General features: G+C 34.0%; 1 protein-coding gene across 2 annotated transcripts; it reads right to left on the bottom strand.

Annotated features, from left to right (window-relative positions):
- Nucleotides 1-690: 690 nt before the first annotated feature.
- Nucleotides 691-19,820, bottom strand: LOC110809832 (CRC domain-containing protein TSO1-like). 2 transcript variants are annotated; one of them, XR_015813165.1, is made up of 13 exons: nucleotides 19,516-19,820; nucleotides 18,464-18,618; nucleotides 17,812-18,367; nucleotides 17,577-17,714; nucleotides 3,896-4,542; nucleotides 3,731-3,805; nucleotides 3,456-3,639; nucleotides 3,236-3,334; nucleotides 3,072-3,138; nucleotides 2,537-2,693; nucleotides 1,660-2,425; nucleotides 1,079-1,147; nucleotides 691-856 (listed from the first exon to the last, which is right to left on the bottom strand). XR_015813165.1 is itself a non-coding variant. In XM_088207114.1 (12 exons), the coding sequence occupies exons 1-11, from the start codon at nucleotides 19,630-19,632 to the stop codon at nucleotides 1,684-1,686; spliced, it is 2,937 nt and encodes a 978-aa protein (XP_088063240.1). In that variant the 5' UTR covers nucleotides 19,633-19,820; the 3' UTR covers nucleotides 691-1,147; nucleotides 1,660-1,683. The 2 variants fall into 2 exon arrangements, 1 of the variants encoding a protein (XP_088063240.1); XM_088207114.1 differs by having other exon boundaries at nucleotides 691-1,147.
- Nucleotides 19,821-20,904: the final 1,084 nt, after the last annotated feature.

Raw genomic sequence — 20,904 nt, 5'->3', positions numbered from 1 at the left:
AGATTAGTTACTATAATGTAAAGAGTAATTAATTTAACGACGAATTAAATATGAAAATATAATTTGATCTTATTGAACTTAAAAAATTAAATTAAATTAGAATAGTTAAGAACAAAAGGGCTATAAAGAAATTCAGAATTGAAACCCATAAAGAATTAAATTTTCAATGAATTTTAGTGGGTTAAGTTGATGTTAAAAATTTAGACTTCATAAAAATCATATTTTTATTACTTTTTGCATAATTTCTATGGGGTAATAATAGTATATTACAAAATGACTTTTTACATAAAAAATTAGAATTCTGATAATAAATTAAGTGATAAATTATAATTTCACAACCTCTTACTACATTGAGAGTACACAATAATTAAATTTGTAATAATATATTAAAGCAAACACCCAAAGTAACTCTTATTTATTTATCAATAAGAAAAAATTCAGTAACATCACCTATTTGAAGCTTATTAGTCTAACAAATAACAATTGAAAATTACAAATAGACAAAAATATAAACAATAGCTAAGAACAATATGTGGCTTGAAAACAAAATATGGTTATTAAAAAAAAAAGAGTACGAAATGATCAGAAAAATATCATACAATATAATAACCCACATGTGACAAAATAGTAACCATAGTAAAATTAAGAAAATAAACTACTCACAATAGAAAAAGAAGTATAGCGGCCAGGTTTTCAAGGCAAATTTCTAACTTCATGAGTGATATAGCATTTTATGTATCCTTTGAGTAGTTTACTCACCTAACTACACAGTATTCCGAAATGAAAATTTTTATTTGGGCGGAACTGGATATTGCGAGCACAGATATCGCTTAACCTTCTCTCCAGCCAGGAGGAACTAAACATAATTGAATAGCAATAGAAACATCAGAAAACCAACAACAAAGAACTGGCTGATCATTAAAGCATAAAAGGACCATAGAGGGACTAAAGCTGACGCTACAGGAGCAAATATCATCTTAACCCCTCTTTTCTGAGCTATGGAAATGTGGATATATTAAATCTGTTCCCCAAGCATTCTAATGTCAAGTCTTACAAGAGATCCTATAATTGGACTCACATGCAGTTTGAACACAAGATCTTCAGCAGCACCATTGATCATGGATGCCAAGAAATGACTGCAACAACACTGCATAGATTATGAAAGAAGAATACATGGTCAAGCCAGTACACGTTCACCATGGTACAATTGTCTACCAGAAAAGAATAGTAGAAGTTTTCTTTTTTTTTTGAAATAAAAAGTGTAAAGAATGAAAAGAATAGTAGAATGACGCAGCTTAATGCTATGTTTTGAATAAATCTAGAATTCTTGTGGTGTTTATTTGGAAATATACATCTACTTTAACAAGTTTGTGGTGAGAACTTCATGTAAAATAATAAAGATTAAACTGATATACAATTTCAAGCAGAACAGAAGTCATACATTCTAAATCCTATCAAATTTATGGAATTTAATATGTATTGTTACCATTCTATTTAAAATTCCTTAAGAGTAGAATTTTTTTCCATATTAGAACAAAAATCCATCCTTCTACTTAAATTAAGTTTTATATTTCTAAATGAAACCAATAAAAATTCTCAATTGGTTTCAAATGTAGTCTAAAATCCATGTTTCGAATGAGAAAGGTGCAGAGCACTTGCCTCATGGAGAAGGTTGTGTGCAAATCATTCTTTCTGGCTCTTTTGTGGAGAGCCAACTGCGGTCTGATTGGAGATGCTTCTTGATTCAACACAAGGGGTGAGAGGAGGGAAAGAAGGCACAGATCTTAATATGAATTTGCGACCACTTTTCAGGAATCCCGATGAACTTGAACCAAGCTCGTGCAGACGACCATGAGGAGGTGAAACTCGTTTCTGGTTAGGAGAGCTTACTTTCACAGACTTAGTCGGTGTGGAAGTATCTTCCAGTATCTCAGGTGTATCATCCAAAATGCCATAGAGCCCATCCTCAGAATCAGGACCTTGGGGACCTTTGCTTCCACCTAACTGAGTCATTGGGGTGATTGGTGAACTACGCCAACGAAGGGAACCGGCTGATGAGACATGGCCGCTTCCAGAACACAACTGGAGTCGAAAAGAACCTGTCCTTTCCCTTGTTTTAGAAGAAGACAAAGATCCAACAGCCATTAATCGAGGATTCGATGGAGAAATTTGGCATACATCAGTAAGGGAATCACGTTTTGATGAGAAATATGGCAAAATATCTGCATTACTGTAATCGGCCTCCTGATCATAAATACCCATGTCCTGAGTTTCTTTATCAGTTGCAAGGATCATGTCATTATTATCTAATCTTCTTGGAGAGCTTGGTGACTTGGTGTAAGACGGCAAAGTAGCAATATTACAATCAGGTGACGGGAGGTACTTCCTAGAAAGAAGCATGGATCTTGGACCATCTTTCACATGGCTAAAAAAGGAAAAAAGAAAGCATTTTTTACCAAATCCAAAAATTCAGATTCAAAATATATTATAGAGAAAAAATAAGGCATCATTTCTTTAATGAAAAATTAACACTTACTCTGAGCACTGGAATGATGGTGTGACAGGTATTAGTTTATTGACATCATTCATACCAGCTCGAAGTACATCTTCCTCATTTACCACCATCTCCATTTTCTCCTCCAATTTTTCATCACTGCTTCTATTTCTTACCAGTTCTACAGTTGCAATATACTCTGAGAAACCAAGGGAAGGTAAATTCAAAAACCACCTAGATACTGACAGTTGATGCTATTCCTATTATCAGCACCATCACAATTTTGCATAAAATTATATTTTATAGTACTAAAACAGTTTCCCAAACTTAACCTGAAAAAATTTTTCCTAGCTGGTTTTGACATATTATCATGGAAAGAGAAAATATCATTTTTCCCAAAGACATAGTCGATGACAAGCAAACACAACCCTCTGAAAAACAGTTTCAGCCAAAAATAGATTAGAAGTAGGTTGACCCCCAATATTTTATTTTTACTTTCAGATGACTTCCACTTCAAATCTTATTTAACGGATACTATATATGAGTAGGCGGGTAATTTTTTGAGGTTGCTTCTCACCTTCCTTCCTGCCATAGATATTTTTGCATCCCTCACATCGACATCCAGTAGAGCATCCAACATTAGCCTTTCCAACAAAGGGCAGGCAGGTCAGTCCACTAAGAATAAAAGGAATATGTGACAAATCAAGCATGATAGAGCAAAATAGTCAGAAAATACTATACCTGATAGCATTCGCAATATTTTTTCAGACACAATGACCTTTTGCAGTTGCACCCTCTTTTGTGCCTTGCTGAAGAAGGAGTCACAATATTGCCATCCTCCTACAGAGGGCAAATATAAATTCACATTGCAAGGGCAAATATAAGTTCACATTGCAAATTTTAGAACTTAATTAAAGGACAAAAAATAGTAATTTCCATTTAACTTTGGGAAGTTTCATACACCACTTTTTGCTGGAAACTCTGGGACGCGCTGTATGACCTTGGGAGCAAATGCAAGAGGATTACGGGATTCAATTTGTTGCCGTGTTTCAAGAACAGTATCTTCATACTCAGGTCTGTTAAAGCACCCTTGGCAAGAACAAGGTTCCGCACAATAAATTCCAGCAGCAAAACAATCACAATAGCTGAAACAACAGATAGATGTAAGGATAATAACGTATATTAGAATAATACTACAACCAGAGTCTGACAAGAACAGAAATGTAATTTACTTACAGTTTCAAGCATTTAGACTTCTTACAGTTACAGCGTTTGCACCCACCGCCCTCAGTTGTGTTGGATGATTTTTTCCTGAAGAATCGGCATGGATTTATTTGTCCTGCTCAAATTATTTGGATAAAATAAAAAGTATGCATCTTCATAGGTAATAAACAAACTTACTTCTTCCTTCTGGGGCTTTGTTGGCCAGGCTCCTCAAAACTATCAGCATGCTCTGAAATCCTCTTGTTGCAGGGAGTAGCATTCTGGTCAGTTAATTGCATTGAATTCAATTGCTCCAATGTGTCAAGTGATTCAGGAATGGCAGAACAAGCAGCTAGTGAGGCCTTAGTCTCAAGTGCTTTATCCTCTTTCCTTACCAAATTTGGTAAGTTTGCACTACTATTGATGGCCTCTAGTCCGTCACAATGAGTAGACGCTGCTTTCATCTCTTGTACACTCACATAACCGTCTGGTAGTTTTATGTCTGTTGTGGCACGACACATTGGTACAGCATTGACAATGCTATTTAGATGCAAGCCGATACCTAATGGCTTAGAAACAAGTATAGAGGACTTTCCAGTATTATGAGGACGAGACATACTAGCTGTGGGTTGAGGCACGTTCACCCCTTGCCTATTACTAGAAGCCACATTGGAATCGGCAAGATAATAATCCGAAGTCTTAGCTTCTAGACAAATACTTGGTGATCTTGAAAAGTCCAAATTATTTTCAAGACTTAGAGAACTGCTTCTAGTCAGCACTGGTTTTGGTCGCGCTTCTTCAAATTGGAGACAGCGCCTACTCATGCCACGTTGATGTTGACTGACCTATATTCAAATGTTGTTATTATTCTACCATAAAAGAAAATCCTATTACAATCTTAATAACCTTAAAAACAGGTACCATTCTATCTTACAGTGCAACACATTACTGATCTACATTTGATTTTTGTAACTATTCTACTGCAAAAGAAAATCCTAGTACAATCTTGATAAGCCTTATAATGAAATGTGTCAAAATGAAAGAACCTGCTTGTCTTACAAAGTAGACAACTAAACTTTGCATCAAGAAGGAAACTACAAGTAGGAAATGAGAAGGCATTAATTATTATCATACCCAGTAAATCATGTAATTGAAGAAAAACTGTACCTTGTCCGGCAAATAGTTTATAATTATTCTTCTGCCCATGGTATTTATTTGTTGAAATCTAAAATCAGAATACACAGGTATCAAAATTTTTTCCACCAATAGACAGACTTCCCTAAACTAACATGTTCCCACCACTACGAAAAAAGGAAAGTTTTAAGAGAATTTCATTGCAAAACTTGAGGCTGCTTAAGAGCAAAGTTGGTTATTTTCATTTTATACAATGATAAGAACGCAAATCATGATCTGTTTCTGAAGGACATACAAACTTCCCTCGAAAACTCATCATCCTATTGATATTTGAAGTCCTACTACATATCTGGGATATCAATTTACCATTTAGGCTCCATTTAGTTTAGATACAGCCTTCAGGGCTGAAAGTAGCAATGTCCTGTACATTGCCCTTCAACATGGGCACCACAACCATGTTCAATAGCTCAACCATTTTCATTATTTTATTAGTGTGCATTTACCTAGAGAAGAAGACAATTATATTAGCAAGGTGGACAGTTCATTAGAGAATTAATACTTTCCATATAAATTTTAGAAATGTAACAATTGAAAATATTTCTCTAATTATGGTCCAAATATTATATAATTATGGTGTAAATTATTTTCTCTTCTTAGGACATTATTTCATATAGAAATACCAGATTTTTAGGGATGTAAATGAGAATTATTCCTATTTAATGGAAAGTCAATGAAGGGCAAAATCATTCAGCTAAAAAGCGTTATATGGTATCAGAGCCTGAATCTGTGTTTTCTTTTTTCTAAGTGTTTTGACAGTTTCAATTGTGTTTTTCTTTTAAGTGCTTTGATAATTCAGATCTTTGTGATCGTTGTCTTGAAATTTTCGTTATTTTTTTAGTTCTCTTTTGCTGTTTCAAGAAGATGACTTCCAAAAAGATTACGTTTGAGTCTTTCAATGTTCGATTCAGCGGAAAAAAATTATTATACATGGGAATTTCAATTTCAACTATTTGTGATAAGAAAAGAATTATGGAGTCATATAGATGGAAGTGATCCAGCTCCTACAAATCCTAAAAAGTTACTTTAGTAGAATGTAAAAAATGCTAGGGTGATGACTTGGATTTTAAAGTCAACTAATCTTCTTATTGTACTTAATTTAAAGCCATAAAAAAATACAAAAGCCACATGAGATTGTCTCAAAAAAGTGTACAATCAAAACAACAATACAAGACGTTTTCAGTTAGAGAATAACATTGTTAATTACTCTCAGAGAAGTCTTTGTATTCAAGATTATTTTTTCGAATTTTAGAATTTATGGACTGAATTTACTGATATCGCTTATACTAACATACCTGATGCATCTCTAACTATAACTCAAAAAGTTCATAAGAAGAGCAAGCGAGATAAATTTTTTATGAAATTGCAACCTAGTTTTGAGAATATTTGCTCAAACTTAATGAATCGCGTTCTTTCTCTCTCTTTGGATGTTTGCTTTGGAGAACTGCTTTGTGAAGAGCAGCGATTTTTAACCCAAACCACTTTTCAGTAAGAAAACATTGTCACTCTTGCTTTTGCAGAAGCAAAACTCAATGTTACAGTTGTAAAAAAGAAAGTCATATTACTACCATTTGTGGAAAGCAGTTTTGCAATTACTATAAGCAACAAGGACACATTCTCAAAAAATGTTCCACACGTCCTCAAAATCGAAAGTCAATGTTTTTCAAGTTGGCTTAAATAATTTTGCTTCAGCAAGTACATCTTCAACAAGTATCAACAATCAATTTGTTGCACCAGCTGTATCTATAAATTCTACAACATCAACGGTTGTAGTTACTCCTGAAATGGTATAATAAATTATTATTTCAACTTATTTAGCCTTGGGTCTACAAGGTAATGATACTACATCTCAATTTTGGCTTGTTGATTCTGCTGCTTCAAATCACATGACAAACTCATCTCGTATGCTTAAAAAATGTTCGTAACTATCATGATTCATCAGAAATTGAGATTGTTAATGGGAATACTTTACCAATTATAAAAATTGGGCATATTAATCAAGTTTTCAAGAATATTTTTATATCACCAAGACTATTTACTAGTCTTATTTCGGTTGGTCAATTGGTAGTTAACAATTGTGATATACATTTTTCTCGTAATGACTGTCTTGTGCAGGATCAGGTGTCGAAGATGACAATCGTGAAAGAGCCTAAAGTCAGGAGATTATTTCCTATTCATTTTTTCATTTCTCGTATCTTGTCTTGTGTGTACCACTATTGACAATAAAAGTGAAATATCGCATAAGCGTTTAGGACATCCAAACTCCAATATTTTATCTCATTTGCTGAATTCTGATTTGTTGGGTAATAAGAATCCTTTTTCCGAATGTTTCTTTTGATTGTTCTATATGTAAATTAGGCAAGAGTAAAACACTTCATTTTCCTTCTATTGGTCAACAAGATGCAAAATATTTTGATATTATTCATAATAATGTTTGGGCTTTACACCTATTATTTCTCATGTAAAATATAAGTACTTTGTGATATTTATAGATGATTACAGCCAGTTTACTTGGGTGTATTTTCTTTGTACTAAATTTGAGGTGTTCTCTATCTTCAAGAATTTTTTGGCTTATATTGAAACTCAATTTTCTACATGTATTAAAATGTAAAGATCTTATTCTGGTGGAGAGTCTACGTATCATGAATTTCATAATTTTTTATTTGAGAAAAAAATTATTTTAAAAAGATAATGTCCATATACACCGCAGCAAAATGGGATTGCTGAGCATAAGAACCGACATCTTTTATATGTAACTTATGCTTTACTAATTGAGTCGTCTGTTCTATCAAAATATTGGATTGAAGCTTTATCTACAGCTGATTATTTAATTAATATATTATCATCTCATGTGTTAAAACTTGACTCTCCTTACTATCGCCTTTATAGTAAACATTCTACTTACCATAAGTTACATACCTTTAGTTGTATTTGTTTTGTACATTTACCTTCCCATGAGCGTCATAAACTTTCTGTTCAATCTACTAAATGTGCTTTTATGGGGTATAGTACTTCACAAAAATGTTTTGTTTGCTATGATTCAAGCTCTAACAAATTTCGTATCTTTAAGAATATTGTTTCCTTTGAGAATCAATATTTCTTTCCTGCCTATGTAGAGTTATCTTCTATTGGTATTTTCAATCTTACCTTTGACGACTCACAATCTTCTAAGTGCTTCAAACCTAGATATATCTATCAACGACGTCAACCGACTTTACTCCTTTCCGAGATTGCTCTACCATCTGATACTGCTCCTAAACCTGTCTCTATTATTTCTTCTGAGGCTATCGCTCCAAAGCCTATCCTTCGATGATCTACCAAAGTATCGCATCCTCCTAATTGGTATGGTTATTCCTCCACTTTATATTCTATTTTTGTTCCATCAGACTTGGGACATTGTATCTTGTCCTCCATCTATTCGACTCATTGAATGAAAATGAATTTATTCATTTAAGCTTCATTCAAATAAAACTCTAAATCGGTATAAAGCTCACTTAATTGCTCTTGTAAATAAACAAGAATATGGAGTAGACTATGAGGAAACTTTTGCATCTGTAGCAAAAATGATAACTGTGCAAACTATTATTGTCATTACTGTTTCCCAAGGCTGGTCACTTCATCATATGGATGTAAAAAATATTTTTTTCCATGGTGATCTCAAAGAAGAATCTCCACCTAGTTTGTTTTCTATACCTATATCATATGTGTGTAAATTAAAAAAATATTTGTATGGCCTGAAACAAGCTCCTAGAGCTTGGTTTAACAAGTTTCGAACTATTTTACTCCAATTCTCTTTCGTGCAGAGTAAATATGACTCATCTTTGTTTCTTCGCAAAATAGCTACAAGTTATGTTCTTATTCTTGTCTATTTAGATAACATTGTTATCACAAAAACTGATTCTTTATTGATCACTAGTCTCCAACATCTTAAGGATGCTTTTCATATGAAAGACCTTAGTTCTCTTACATATTCTTTGGAATTAGAGGTTCATTATGATCCTTTTAGTATGTTTTTATATCAACACAAGCACACTCAATATCTGATTACTTTGACTGGCCTTCAAGATTCTTCTTTAGTTGACACTCCATTGGAATTGAATGTGAAGTCTTACATATTTTTTGGAATTAGAGGTTCATTATGATTCTTCTAGTATGTTTTTATATCAACACAAGCACACTCAATATCTGATTACTTTGTCTGGCCTTCAAGATTCTTCTTTAGTTGATACTCCATTGAAATTGAATGTGAAGTATCATTATGAGGAAGGGAATCATTTTCCTGATCCTACTACATTTAGGCAGTTAGTTGGAAACTTGAATAATCTTACTATTACACCAACAGATATATCCTTTGTAGTTCAACAAGTCAATCAATTTATGCATGTTCCACATCATCTGCATTTGGCAGTTGTTCATCATATCATTCGGTATCTTATAGGCTTGCCTAGTCGTGGATTGTTCTTTCCGGCTGGCTCTCCAATCTGTCTTGTTGCATTTAATGATATCGATTGGACTAGGTATCCTGATATTCGTCGTTCTATCACTGGCTTATGTATGTTTCTAGAAGATTCTTTAATATCTTAAAAGAGTAAGAAACAAGATCGAGTTTCAAAATATTCCACCGACTCTAAATATTGTGTCATATCTACAACTTATTCCGAGATTGTTTAGCTTTGTAGGTGTCAGGTTATTAATGATTAAAAAAAAAAGAAAATAACAAAATATAAGGATAAATTAGTCTTTTACATAACATTTAGGGTTACACTTAATTATCCCTAATCATCTCTTCATTTTCGCAACCACCATCTCATCTCGCGACTGCCGCTGTGCGCTTAACGGCTGCATGATTTCGGTTGTTTATATTGCTTGCTTTATTGTTTTACGATCTATAAAGGTCTCTCTTTTATGACTTGTAAGGACAACAGAAAAAGTAATAAAATTAACTACATATTTCTCTTCTGGACTTCGGTCTTCTCTTCTTCTTCTCCTTTTCTTCTTCCTCTTTCCTTCTTCGTTTACTTCAAATCAGGCGGCATGTCAAAGATTTCTGACATGATGGTATCAAAGTACGAACCGACCGAATCCTTCGTCAGAGTCACAATCTGCACTCGGTTGAAAAGAAAGGCCATGATAATGACCGAACCAGAGAATCTCGAAACACCCGAACTCACCGTGAAGGACATCGATCAGAAACTTACCTCCTTCATTGAAGAGGTATACGAAATGAGCAGGGAATTCCACTAACAACTGAGCACCATCATGGCATGGCTCCACAAGACACCCTCAAAAGACCGAACAAAGTTGCCGACGGATGCACGCAAGGAGGGAGATATGTTTCCCTTTCCGATCGACACAAATGATGATTGGATGCCCATGGACGACCAGCCAAAACCGGCAACAGGTGCGTGCAAAGAGGGAGGTTTGCTTCCTCTCTTGAGCGGCAACCACCCTTCTACTGTGCTCTCAAGCACCGTGCACAATTCTGCAGAAGGGTTTCGACCCTTTAAGTCCGGTTCTGTTGATGAAGCAGACACACTCGACCCGAACCAATCCATGTTGAACCGGGCCGAATTGACCCGACCTGCTTTGAACTAGATCGGCCCAATTGCTGCTCAAACCAGCCCTAACTGGATCAGCCCAATAAATTTTATGCACATAACCAATTCTACCCATTTTTTTCACTTCCTAAAGTGGAAATTCTACTTTTTGAAGGAATAAAACCCCGCAATACCCGGTGTGAGATATCACATTGTTCGAGGAACCCTAGATGTTGTCGGAGTAAAGGATCGTCAACAAGGCGTTCTAGTGCGTTGTAGATTCTTATTCAAGACTTGTATCATTTAATGATGCCATGTGAATCGCTAGAAACATGTGAAGTGTATGGCTAACCCAATAACGAAAGTTTCATAAGGGGACTGGAGCAAGCTACCATGAGACAAAAGATCTTCTTTCTAAAGAGATTCGATTCGGAACTATTATATGTCCAAAGTCCAATATTGAAATAATGTCAGAGGTTTTCCCTGACTTTGTCCGTGTCAACAAACAATTCGAAATGCCTCGACTTTTTTAGAACAGATCCGGGTCAAATAGCAATGATTCGAAGCACTTCTTTTTACACTATTTCGGAAACCCAATGACTCAATCGTATGGATATGTAAAATACAGAATTTCCAATCGTAGCAGGAAAAGGAGGGAAACGGATACTCAATTTAAAGTGAGTAAACAGAATTTCATACTCGATCTCATAGATACATATAGAATTCTGTGGAAAGCCGTATTCGATGAAAGTCGTATGTACGGTTTGAAGGGAGATTTTTCATATCTTTCGAGATCCACCCTACAATATGAGGTCAAAAAGCCAAAATAAATGATTTTAGCCCTTATAAAAAGAAAACTGATTCTTGAACCCCTTTCATGCTCATGTCACGTCGAGGTACTGCAGAAGAAAAAACTTCAAAATCCGATCCGATTTATCGTAATCGATTAGTTAACATGTTGGTTAACCGTATTCTGAAACACGAAAAAAAATCATTGATAAGGTCGGTTCGAAAATGTAAAAAATATTTTATAATCCACAATACTCCTTATGAGGATAAGATGGAGATTGCGTCGTTATACTTGCAAGAAGTGGCTGATATATAGTACTGTGAGTAGCAAGCCAAAATTAATGTCGTAAATTGAGAGTATTTTGTGAAAGAACTTTGTTGTAGGTTTGGGAAATCATCGCGAAAGGATTTCATACAGGAGTTCACCAAATTATCTCAAACAGGTACTGTTCTCAACCACCAAGAACAATTTGAACACTTACGTTCTCTTATGGATGCAGAAAACTCAACACTTTTAGAAAGATTTTTCATATCCAACTTTATCAATGGTCTCAGACCACAACTACAACCCATGTTAAAATTTTTCAAACCACAAACTCTCAATCAAGCATTCAAACAGACTCTATTTCAAGAACAATATGTTATAAAATTGTCCCAAAGTTCATATCTTATTAAAATAGCTAAAGTTGCGGAAGTATCTAAAATAAGAAATTATGACCAATCGTTCCAAAAAGATACATAACCTAGAAGAGCAACGACTACTTGCTACAAGTGTGGAGACCGATACTTCCCTGAACATCGTTGCACAAATAAAACCATAATGACTATGGAGGAAATTATTTTGAAAGGGGCTCCCGAAGAAAAAGTTTTCCCAAATCAACCTTGAGGACAAGGTTCATGCTCGAGGGGTGGGTATTGATAGGTTATTAATGGTAAAAAAGGGAAATAACAAAAGATAAGGTAAATTGATCATTTATGTAACATTTAGGTTATGATTAATTAACCCTAATCATCTCTTCATTTCGCAGCCACCATCTCATCCTACAGCTGCCGCTGCGCACTTAACGGTCATATGATTTCGATCGCTAATATTACTTGCTTCATTGCTTTAAGGCCTATAAAGGGCTCCCGTTCATGGCTTGTGAAGACAACAAAAAAAATTAATAAAATTAACTATTTATTTCTCTTCTGGACCTCGATCTTCTCTTCTTCTTCTCCTTTTCTTCTTCTCTTGCCTTCTTCATTTACTTCAAATCAAACAGCCATGTCAAAGGCTTTTGACAGTGGCCTACTTGCTGAACTTGAGTTTCTTCAATCCAATGCTACTCCTCTCCTTGCAGACAATACAAATGCTATTCAAATCTCTACAAATCATATTTGTCATAAGCGTACCAAAAATATCAAAGTAGATTATCATTCAGTACGAGAAGCTTTGGATAATGGTGTCATCTTTCTTTCAAATGTTTCTAGTAATCTCCAAATAGTTGATGTGCTTACAAAGTCTATGAATAGACAACGTCATTAGTTCCTAGTTGGCAAATTGATGCTTCTTGATCGACCAGTATCAATTTGAAGGGAAATGTTAGCAAAGTAGACAACTCATTAGAGAGTTAATACTTTTCATATATATTTTAAGAATGTAATAACTGAAAATATTTTTATAATTATAGTGCAAATATTCTATAATTATGATATAAATTATTTTCCCTTCTTAGAGCATTATTTCAGCTAAGAATAGTAGACTTTTAGGGATGTAAATAAGAATTATTCATATTTAATGAAAAATCTATGAAAGGCAAAATCATTCGGATCAAAAGCATGATAAACTCGACCTCTCTTCACTTCCCACCAGTATTTTTCTAAAAAAGTTCAAAAATAAAATTTTTTAAAAAAATCCAATCTTACAAGGATTGAAGGGATTGAAAACACAAGTACAATTACATCTGTTAATCAAAGACTAGAGAATATTTGTATAATTTTATTCATAACAATAGGGTATCATGTTTCTAGATATCCTAGTATGTCTCAAATATTAAATTGAAAATTAAAACTAAATGAAAACCTGAATTAACAAGAAACGATAAAGCTAAACTAATAATAATCTTCCTCAATAAATTATACATCTTTAATAATAAATGGGGTTTCTTTCTTCTTCATGGAGAACAAATCAACTAGCGTATTGTTGTCCGAAACCTGTGTGATACCTTTGCTTGCTATTAAATTGGGAGATCCATCCTTGTTTCGCTAATTTATTCAGAGAAACCACAATGCAATCACATTTTTTTCTATCTCAATTATCTCATCTAAAGTTTTCTTGCTAACTTGCTCCTAATGTGTATCTAGTCATATCATCTTGCTTCATAGCAACAAGCATCTCTTGGAACATTAAAGTAAATATTTTGTTTTTTAAAGGATTTTTTTCATGGTAACTATGTTATTGCCGTCATCTAGGGAGATAATCGATATTTTACCACCTACATTAAAGATAGTTTAAGCTTAATTACACAATTTCCAAAACCTCTCGACTAACTTACGGGCGATTGAGAAACTTATCATTATCTCTTTCACTGCAAGAACTCTAGAGAGAGAAATCATTTTCCATCTTCCTACGAGATCTCATACACTTAAAAGAAATGTTGGAACATCTCTACAATCATTGCATGGGAATCAAAGATCCAAGATCCTAAGACATAATATTTGCCCCCAATCTTTTCAAGAATTTTGTTTTTCTTACCATGAGATCGACTTGTCTTGTCAACTAGACTTTAGGAAACAACTGAATGACCTCCTGCATATATGCATCATCACAAGGAATACCCAATAAAATCCTTCTAGTTAGTTCACAAATACAAGAAGCAAATGCAAGTTTCACATCAAAATTTGAATGTTTGGGAAGTTGATTTTAGACCAACGCTTTTAACAATGGAGAAATTACATTTCATATGGAATTGGATGATTTAGGATTTACCAGGTCAAGAAAAAATGAGACCATTTAACAAAGGAGGATTATTTGCAAGCCTACCAACCAACTTCCTTGATTCATCAACACTACTTGAGGTCTTTACTAAAATGCGTTACACTCTCACCAATAGCATATTCACTCTTTCCTCTCCCAAATCCATTACAAAGGTTAAACTGACTTCTTCATCAAAAAAGTTTAATTGAAGCATAAACAATCCTTAACTTACTTGTGAAAATGTTCAAGCTACTCCAAATGTGAGTGTAGAACACAAATCTGACAAAACCAACCTCGAGACAGTAAAAGCACGTAGAAGAAACCTTTGGAACTGGTTTGAACCCTTATAGAGGTAGACTAGAAGGCATTAAGATGCTAAGCCAATAAAGGAGAAAAGCCTTTATGGAAATGGTTGTTCTAAGAGGAATAAGAAATTTTAATTAAATTAGTTTCCTTTCTAGTTAGTTCTATTGTAAGGTTTTATCATTTAAGTACCTTACTTTTGCATTTAGTTGATTTCCAAAGTATACTTAAGTCTTCCTATTTTGATTGGAGTAATGCTACACAAAAAGAAAGCTACGAAAAGATCACTTAGATGCTAATATGGCAATATACAGTGAGTATAATATAGTATCTATATAATAATTATTAAAAATATGTATAAGTTTAATTTACCGTAACAGAAGGGTATCGCACTTGCAGTTTCAATTCTATTTGCTGAACAAATATATTACATATGGTATTGCGCTCCCTAAGAAATCCTAACTCCACCACTAGCAATATAGATGTAGAGTCTCCATCAACTAAACTACCAAACGTCTTTTTTTTATTTTTGTCAGGTAGTTCATCAGATTGTTTAAGTATTTTTGTGATTTTTATATTTAGCATCGGTCTTCTGATAACTTACTTCTATCACTGACAATTATGGTTGTTTTTCAACATATAAAATTTTGAATTGATACTTGAAATAAAAGACCTCTACTCTTTTGTTTTTTTGTTAAATTCTTTGTAAGTTTCTTAACCAAGTTCTCTTAGTAACGCATGAAATTGAATTAGTCAAACCAAGCCAAATTGGGATTGGCCAAGCCAAGTAACAGTTACAAGATCTGCATGAAACCCACTCCCAAGCATGTGTAACTCACGTGCCAACTTCACATCACCAAAGAAAGGGTTGGGAATTCCATTAGTTTCTTCCTCATACCAATAATCACCCAAGATTGATGGTCACTTGGTGATTTGAAGCCTATCATATGGTAAATCAGACTAGAAAAAAATTTGTGTATACTGGTTGATGCTTGAGGAGGCTGCTGATTTAGGGAGTTGAGACCCTGTTAGTCAGGATTGGTGATTGGTAACTTCTAAGTGGCTATGGTAGCACAATCTCAGATACATCATTGTTGGGACATTGTTTGTGCAATTTGTGTTGTTTTCTAATCTGAAAATTTTTTTAAATATAAAAATCTCGATTTGTTAAGAATTTCATATCTTCCAACCTAGGAAATTTTGAGAGTCTTCAGTTTTTGGGAATTTGGTACCAAAAGCCGAGAATAAAAATCTTCTAAAGAAAAAAAGTTAGAGGAAATAGGAACTAACTTCAATCCACAATCATGAATATCGAGAACAAAAAACAACAAACATGGATTACAATAACCATAATCAGAGGGTGTTAAGCACTTAATCTGAAAGACCTCTATATAATTCTATTCATTAGTAGTCTTCATAACCACATAGTATCATCCAACTATATAGAAGGTTTTCTTAATAGAATAATGCAGATATTATATTTTCTAGAATACTAAATAGGAATTGACAATTATATAAGATTCCAAATTAAATAAGAAATGATAAACCTCAACTAATAATAATCTCTTAAAGAAACTAATATTTTAATAACTACATAAAATATCATAATTGCATAAATATAAATGTAATACCATAATCTTTCAATTCTAATGTTCTTCCTCTTTTGCATCACCTGAGGAGTTTTTTCCCATTACAAAACGGGATGTAATCTTTCTTTCCTGAAATTCTACTGAATACATGAACATGTACATGACACAAGTAAAATGCCTCAAATAAGTTCAAGAAGCCAATGAATAGAATTAAGGGGAACTACAAGAGCTGAGCTTTAAAAACAATGATCACAATGATTAAAAAACCAAAGATATGAAATCAAAGATGCTATCCCAGGAAAAACCTAGTGTTAGTGCAGTTAATGACACATTTGGCTGTCAAATCTCTGTCAAAAGTTATAATTCCCTGTAAATGCATTTATGCAACTAAAAATTACTGTTTTGAAAGAGGAAAATTGCTAAACCAAGTAATTAGTACCTAAAGTCCATTTATCTTTTTAGTATTTGGAACTAACTTTTACTAATTAAAGAGTTTTAAGCCTTAAAATGTAGAGTTTCATAAACAAGAATTACCACCAAATCTATTTTCCAAGTTTGAATGAAGCCAAGATTAAGTTAATCTTCAAATAAATGCACTAAAAATTATCAGACACTGGCATTTCCTATAAAGGCACTCTTTGTGGCTTCGGCAACAGAGTTCCACTTTGCATAAATCTTACAAAAAAAAGGACCATATCCACCACAAATTTCTGACCACGGTGCATTCTCACGTCCATGCTATACCATGGAGGATGAAGTATGTGAAAAAATTGCTCGTATTTGATTCATAAACACACAGCCAAAGCTACTTCAATCTGGAAAGATGTCACCAGTTTCCAGACATTCTGCAACACTATTAACAAGATATACTAGCAGCTCACTACCCTAAGGTTTCTCTGCCACCCACAGGTTGTTACATCATTACATCCTCACAAGTGTAGGGTTTAAAAATCACAGATGACCAATTTAAGGTAATCTAGTTGCTGCTAAAATCTAATTCCATCATCAAAAATTTTGAAAAGAACTCTTGAAAGCAACATGTGCATGGCACCCCACCATGTCTCAGTCTCATGGTAAGAAACTTTGCCTATATGTTGCACCAAAGTTGCCATCAATTAGGCATTCAGTGGCATTCATAATTTGTTGACAGTGCAGCCACTTAAATCCACTCATAGGAGAGATGTTTTAGCAGAACTTGATAAATTTTAAGAAATGAGTAACTTTAGGTTTAACATAATACCTCAGATATGAATTACACTTTCTTTAAAAAATTTTTGCAAAGAACAAGAAAAACCTACAAACACATATAAAACTTAATATGAATGCTGGTTCTCTCTCTAAAATATCAAACACCTGATTAAAGGGTCACGGATTAGTATTAAGAGACTGCTCCACATCAAAAAAACCACATGTTTCTATGAATATAATTCCAGAAAGAGGAGGCAATTGATCCATTTGAAATAGAAAAAGATGCTTAACAAAGAAAAAGAAGGTGGCTCATGAAATCTCCATACCATAAGATCATCCATATTATTATCAACAGGTTCATCAGCAATTGCTTCTGCATTTTCACCATAATCTTCATATGCCTTATCAATTTGCCTACATTCAAGATTACAATTGCATTTTTCACCACAGCCACGACTTGCATTCTACAAATTAAAACAAGTTTCAGCATGAAAATCTCATTCTATTGGGGATCAAGCAGAACTGTTCCTAAATTAAAGCATAAATCAAGAAACAGATTACCTGAACACCTGAACATCTACATTGAAGTTTCTCAGAAGCATGGTCGACAGACAAGTGAGACTCAATATTTGGGCACATATTAGACTGCCATTCACCAAATCTTCGCACTTCTTCATCATTGACTTGCTCAACATCAGACCTTAAGTTTTCTTTATGACGAACTTCATCCTGCTTAGACAGGGAATCCTGTCTGGATTGTGCAGCACTTTTGTTGCTAAATTCTGATATACCTTTCAATGAGTTGGTTGCATCCCTTACGTCATTGGCCGATAATGGAAACACATTGTTAGCAGGATTCAAGCTTGACTCAATCAAAGACACTGAATTGGCAGAGTCCCCTTCCACGGGATCTGCCAAATATTCCTCAATACAACCTGAGGAACTACTAGGTTGAAGTTGCAAATTGCCATTGACAGTAGCATCCTGAGTATCGGTGATCAAGTCAGCACATAAATGTAAGGCAGATTTTTCCAAATCAACAGATTCATCCACAAAATTCTTGCACCCGCCATCATTTTTTGGCAACTCCACATGAGATGATTGAGGATGTTGTGGCCTGGAAAATAATAGTTAAAATAGCCATATAACGAAAGCTCAAGCCATAAACATGTTCATCTGCAAACAATAATTTAAAACATAGAATGGTTCAAACCTTCTCAAGAAACCAGTTTCACGGAGTGGATTTATATGAGGAGATGCGAAGACAAGTGGTGGAGAACTAAGTCCTGGGAAACCTTGTGATACATGGCGAATCTTGTCTGACTTTATGGGAGATAGATTGCTTATGTAATTAGAGAATGGAGACTCCTGATGTCAATCGAAACGATTAAAGAAGATATCCACAGAGCAGTACAATGAAAGTCAACAGTTAATTCTAAAGCATCTGCAAGTCCACAACCAATGAAACCAAAAATTGACACCAAAATTATGCAATGTTTAAATTCCATAACATAATAATCTGCTACCTCTTAACTTGGTTAAGATATCACATAAACTCCCCGTTAGAGCTGAAAAATAAATATGCACAAGCACTTCTCAGGTTCCTCAGTTGCTCGTGGTGAGTGGCAACCACTAAGTAAGAAAATGAAAATTAATTGCCGAATAAGGTATTCCAATCAAAACATTAAATCACATATTAATGTACGATCTATAACTCTCTTAAGTTTAATTTAATGTTTATGTGGAAGTTCGAACAAGTGAAGGACCCATCAAATTCCACTGAATTCTACTCCACCACCGAAACCGGGAGAAAATCACATTTCAATGCAGAATTCCCAACGGCAAAGATTCTGACTTTCTAGTGCTTGATCAGTTAGACCTCCAATCTATCAGGTCAAAATAAAATAAAAAGTGAAAATCTCATAAGCAATAGAACTGTAAAAGAGATGCGATCATAACGCCGAGACACCTGAACACGTTGACCAACAAGAATCCATCAACATAAACCCTAAAAATTACATGCAGTAAAATTGGTCAAACCTTAAACTCAATCTGCCCTGCGTGAAAAAATAAAGTCAATTTCTCACAAAAAAAAAAAAACCAAAAGAAGACGACTACATAGTAATACATGCCAAAGATAAACGAACAAGTTTGAAAATCACAAAAACTAAAGGAACTAAAAAATAAGGAGGGAAAATCCACATACGGGTCCAAGTTTAACATGAAGAAAACAAAAAACAACGTTAGCTAGGGGAAAGCAGTTACTTGGACAGGAGGTGAATTTGACTGAGTGGTGTTGTTGTTGTTGGTGGTGGTGGTGGTTGCGTTGGAAACTGTGGTGGTAGTAGTGGAAGTGACTTTGGCAGATTCAGGAGAATCCATGGAGTGAAACCCTAACCCTAGATGAGACAACCTGCATCTTCAACTCAGAAAATTTCTCTCTTTTTCCTAATCTCCTGAAACTGACGTTGAGAAAAATCAGAGAGAGATTTTGCATTACATTTTTTTTTTTACCTTTTAATTTATATTTTTTTACTTTTTTGAGGGGGAGAAAATGAGGGAAAGAAGAAGCGTGATAGAGCCGTAGGCTATTAAGGCGGGCATTTAAAAACCGAGCGGGAAGACTGCATGATTGAGATTGACCAGTGTATTTCATATGGGCCGGGCCGGTTCGGGGTATTTTCTAAACACTTGAACCCGGCCCAAAATCGTTGGGTCAATTTGACGCCAACAAGCCCATTTTGATCCAAGTTAGATTAATGAAAGCTGTAAATTGGATACTCCTAATATTTTTAAATTAATTTAATAATTTATACTGAATTTAGTAATTATAATTTTTTTAAACCAAATTTATATACCGAACAAATATAAATACACATACATCTATATATATTTAGACAAAACATACAAATATACATATTTATGCATATCATATATATATATATATATATTGAATTAATTTATATTTTAAATAATCATTTAATTGATCCGACGAAAATCAGATTATAACTTTAATATTTAATCTTTTAAAGCGATTGACCAAACCGTATGCTACATTAACAAATTTTACGTTCACAATCCAATTTGCTCGCTTTAATTTTCTTTCTAAAAGCTAAATGAATTTACTATTGTTTTAAAAAAAATAATAGTTTAATATTAACATAAAAAACAGTGCATATATAAATTATCATAATTATATAAAGGAAGAGGTTGATTGTAACGGCTCCGGAAATTTAGAATGAAATATGTGTATTAAAAATGTCAAATGCGGAAGCGTAATAAAAATTTTGATTAACATCCTTTACACTAAAACAAAAAACGTGCTCAAATTATAAAAGAACAAATTAACTAAAAGAGAAACTCGAAAATAAAAACTATAAATATAACTACGGAGTCTTTAGACGTCCCCTTCGCCGTCTTCCTGCGAAATGGGCTCGGGAATAATGTTTTCCTGATATGAAATGGTTAAATAAGGAATGAGTTACACCAGCCCAGTAAATACATCACACTATCACACCGCCACGGAGATAAAAGTGGATAGAAAACACAAAAACACCAATGAAGCATAATTTATAACAAATTCTTTTATCAATAATAAAATCTTTTACTGTCCACTTAACTCGGTGAGATCCATAAAATAATATACGAAAGCAA

Source organism: Carica papaya, chromosome 7 (genome assembly GCF_054855325.1).
Source record: "Carica papaya isolate Zhongbai chromosome 7, ASM5485532v1, whole genome shotgun sequence".
NCBI classification, from domain to species: Eukaryota; Viridiplantae; Streptophyta; class Magnoliopsida; order Brassicales; family Caricaceae; genus Carica; species Carica papaya.
The sequence above is the reverse complement of the archived record's forward strand: the minus strand, read 5'-3'. Positions and strand labels throughout refer to the sequence as shown.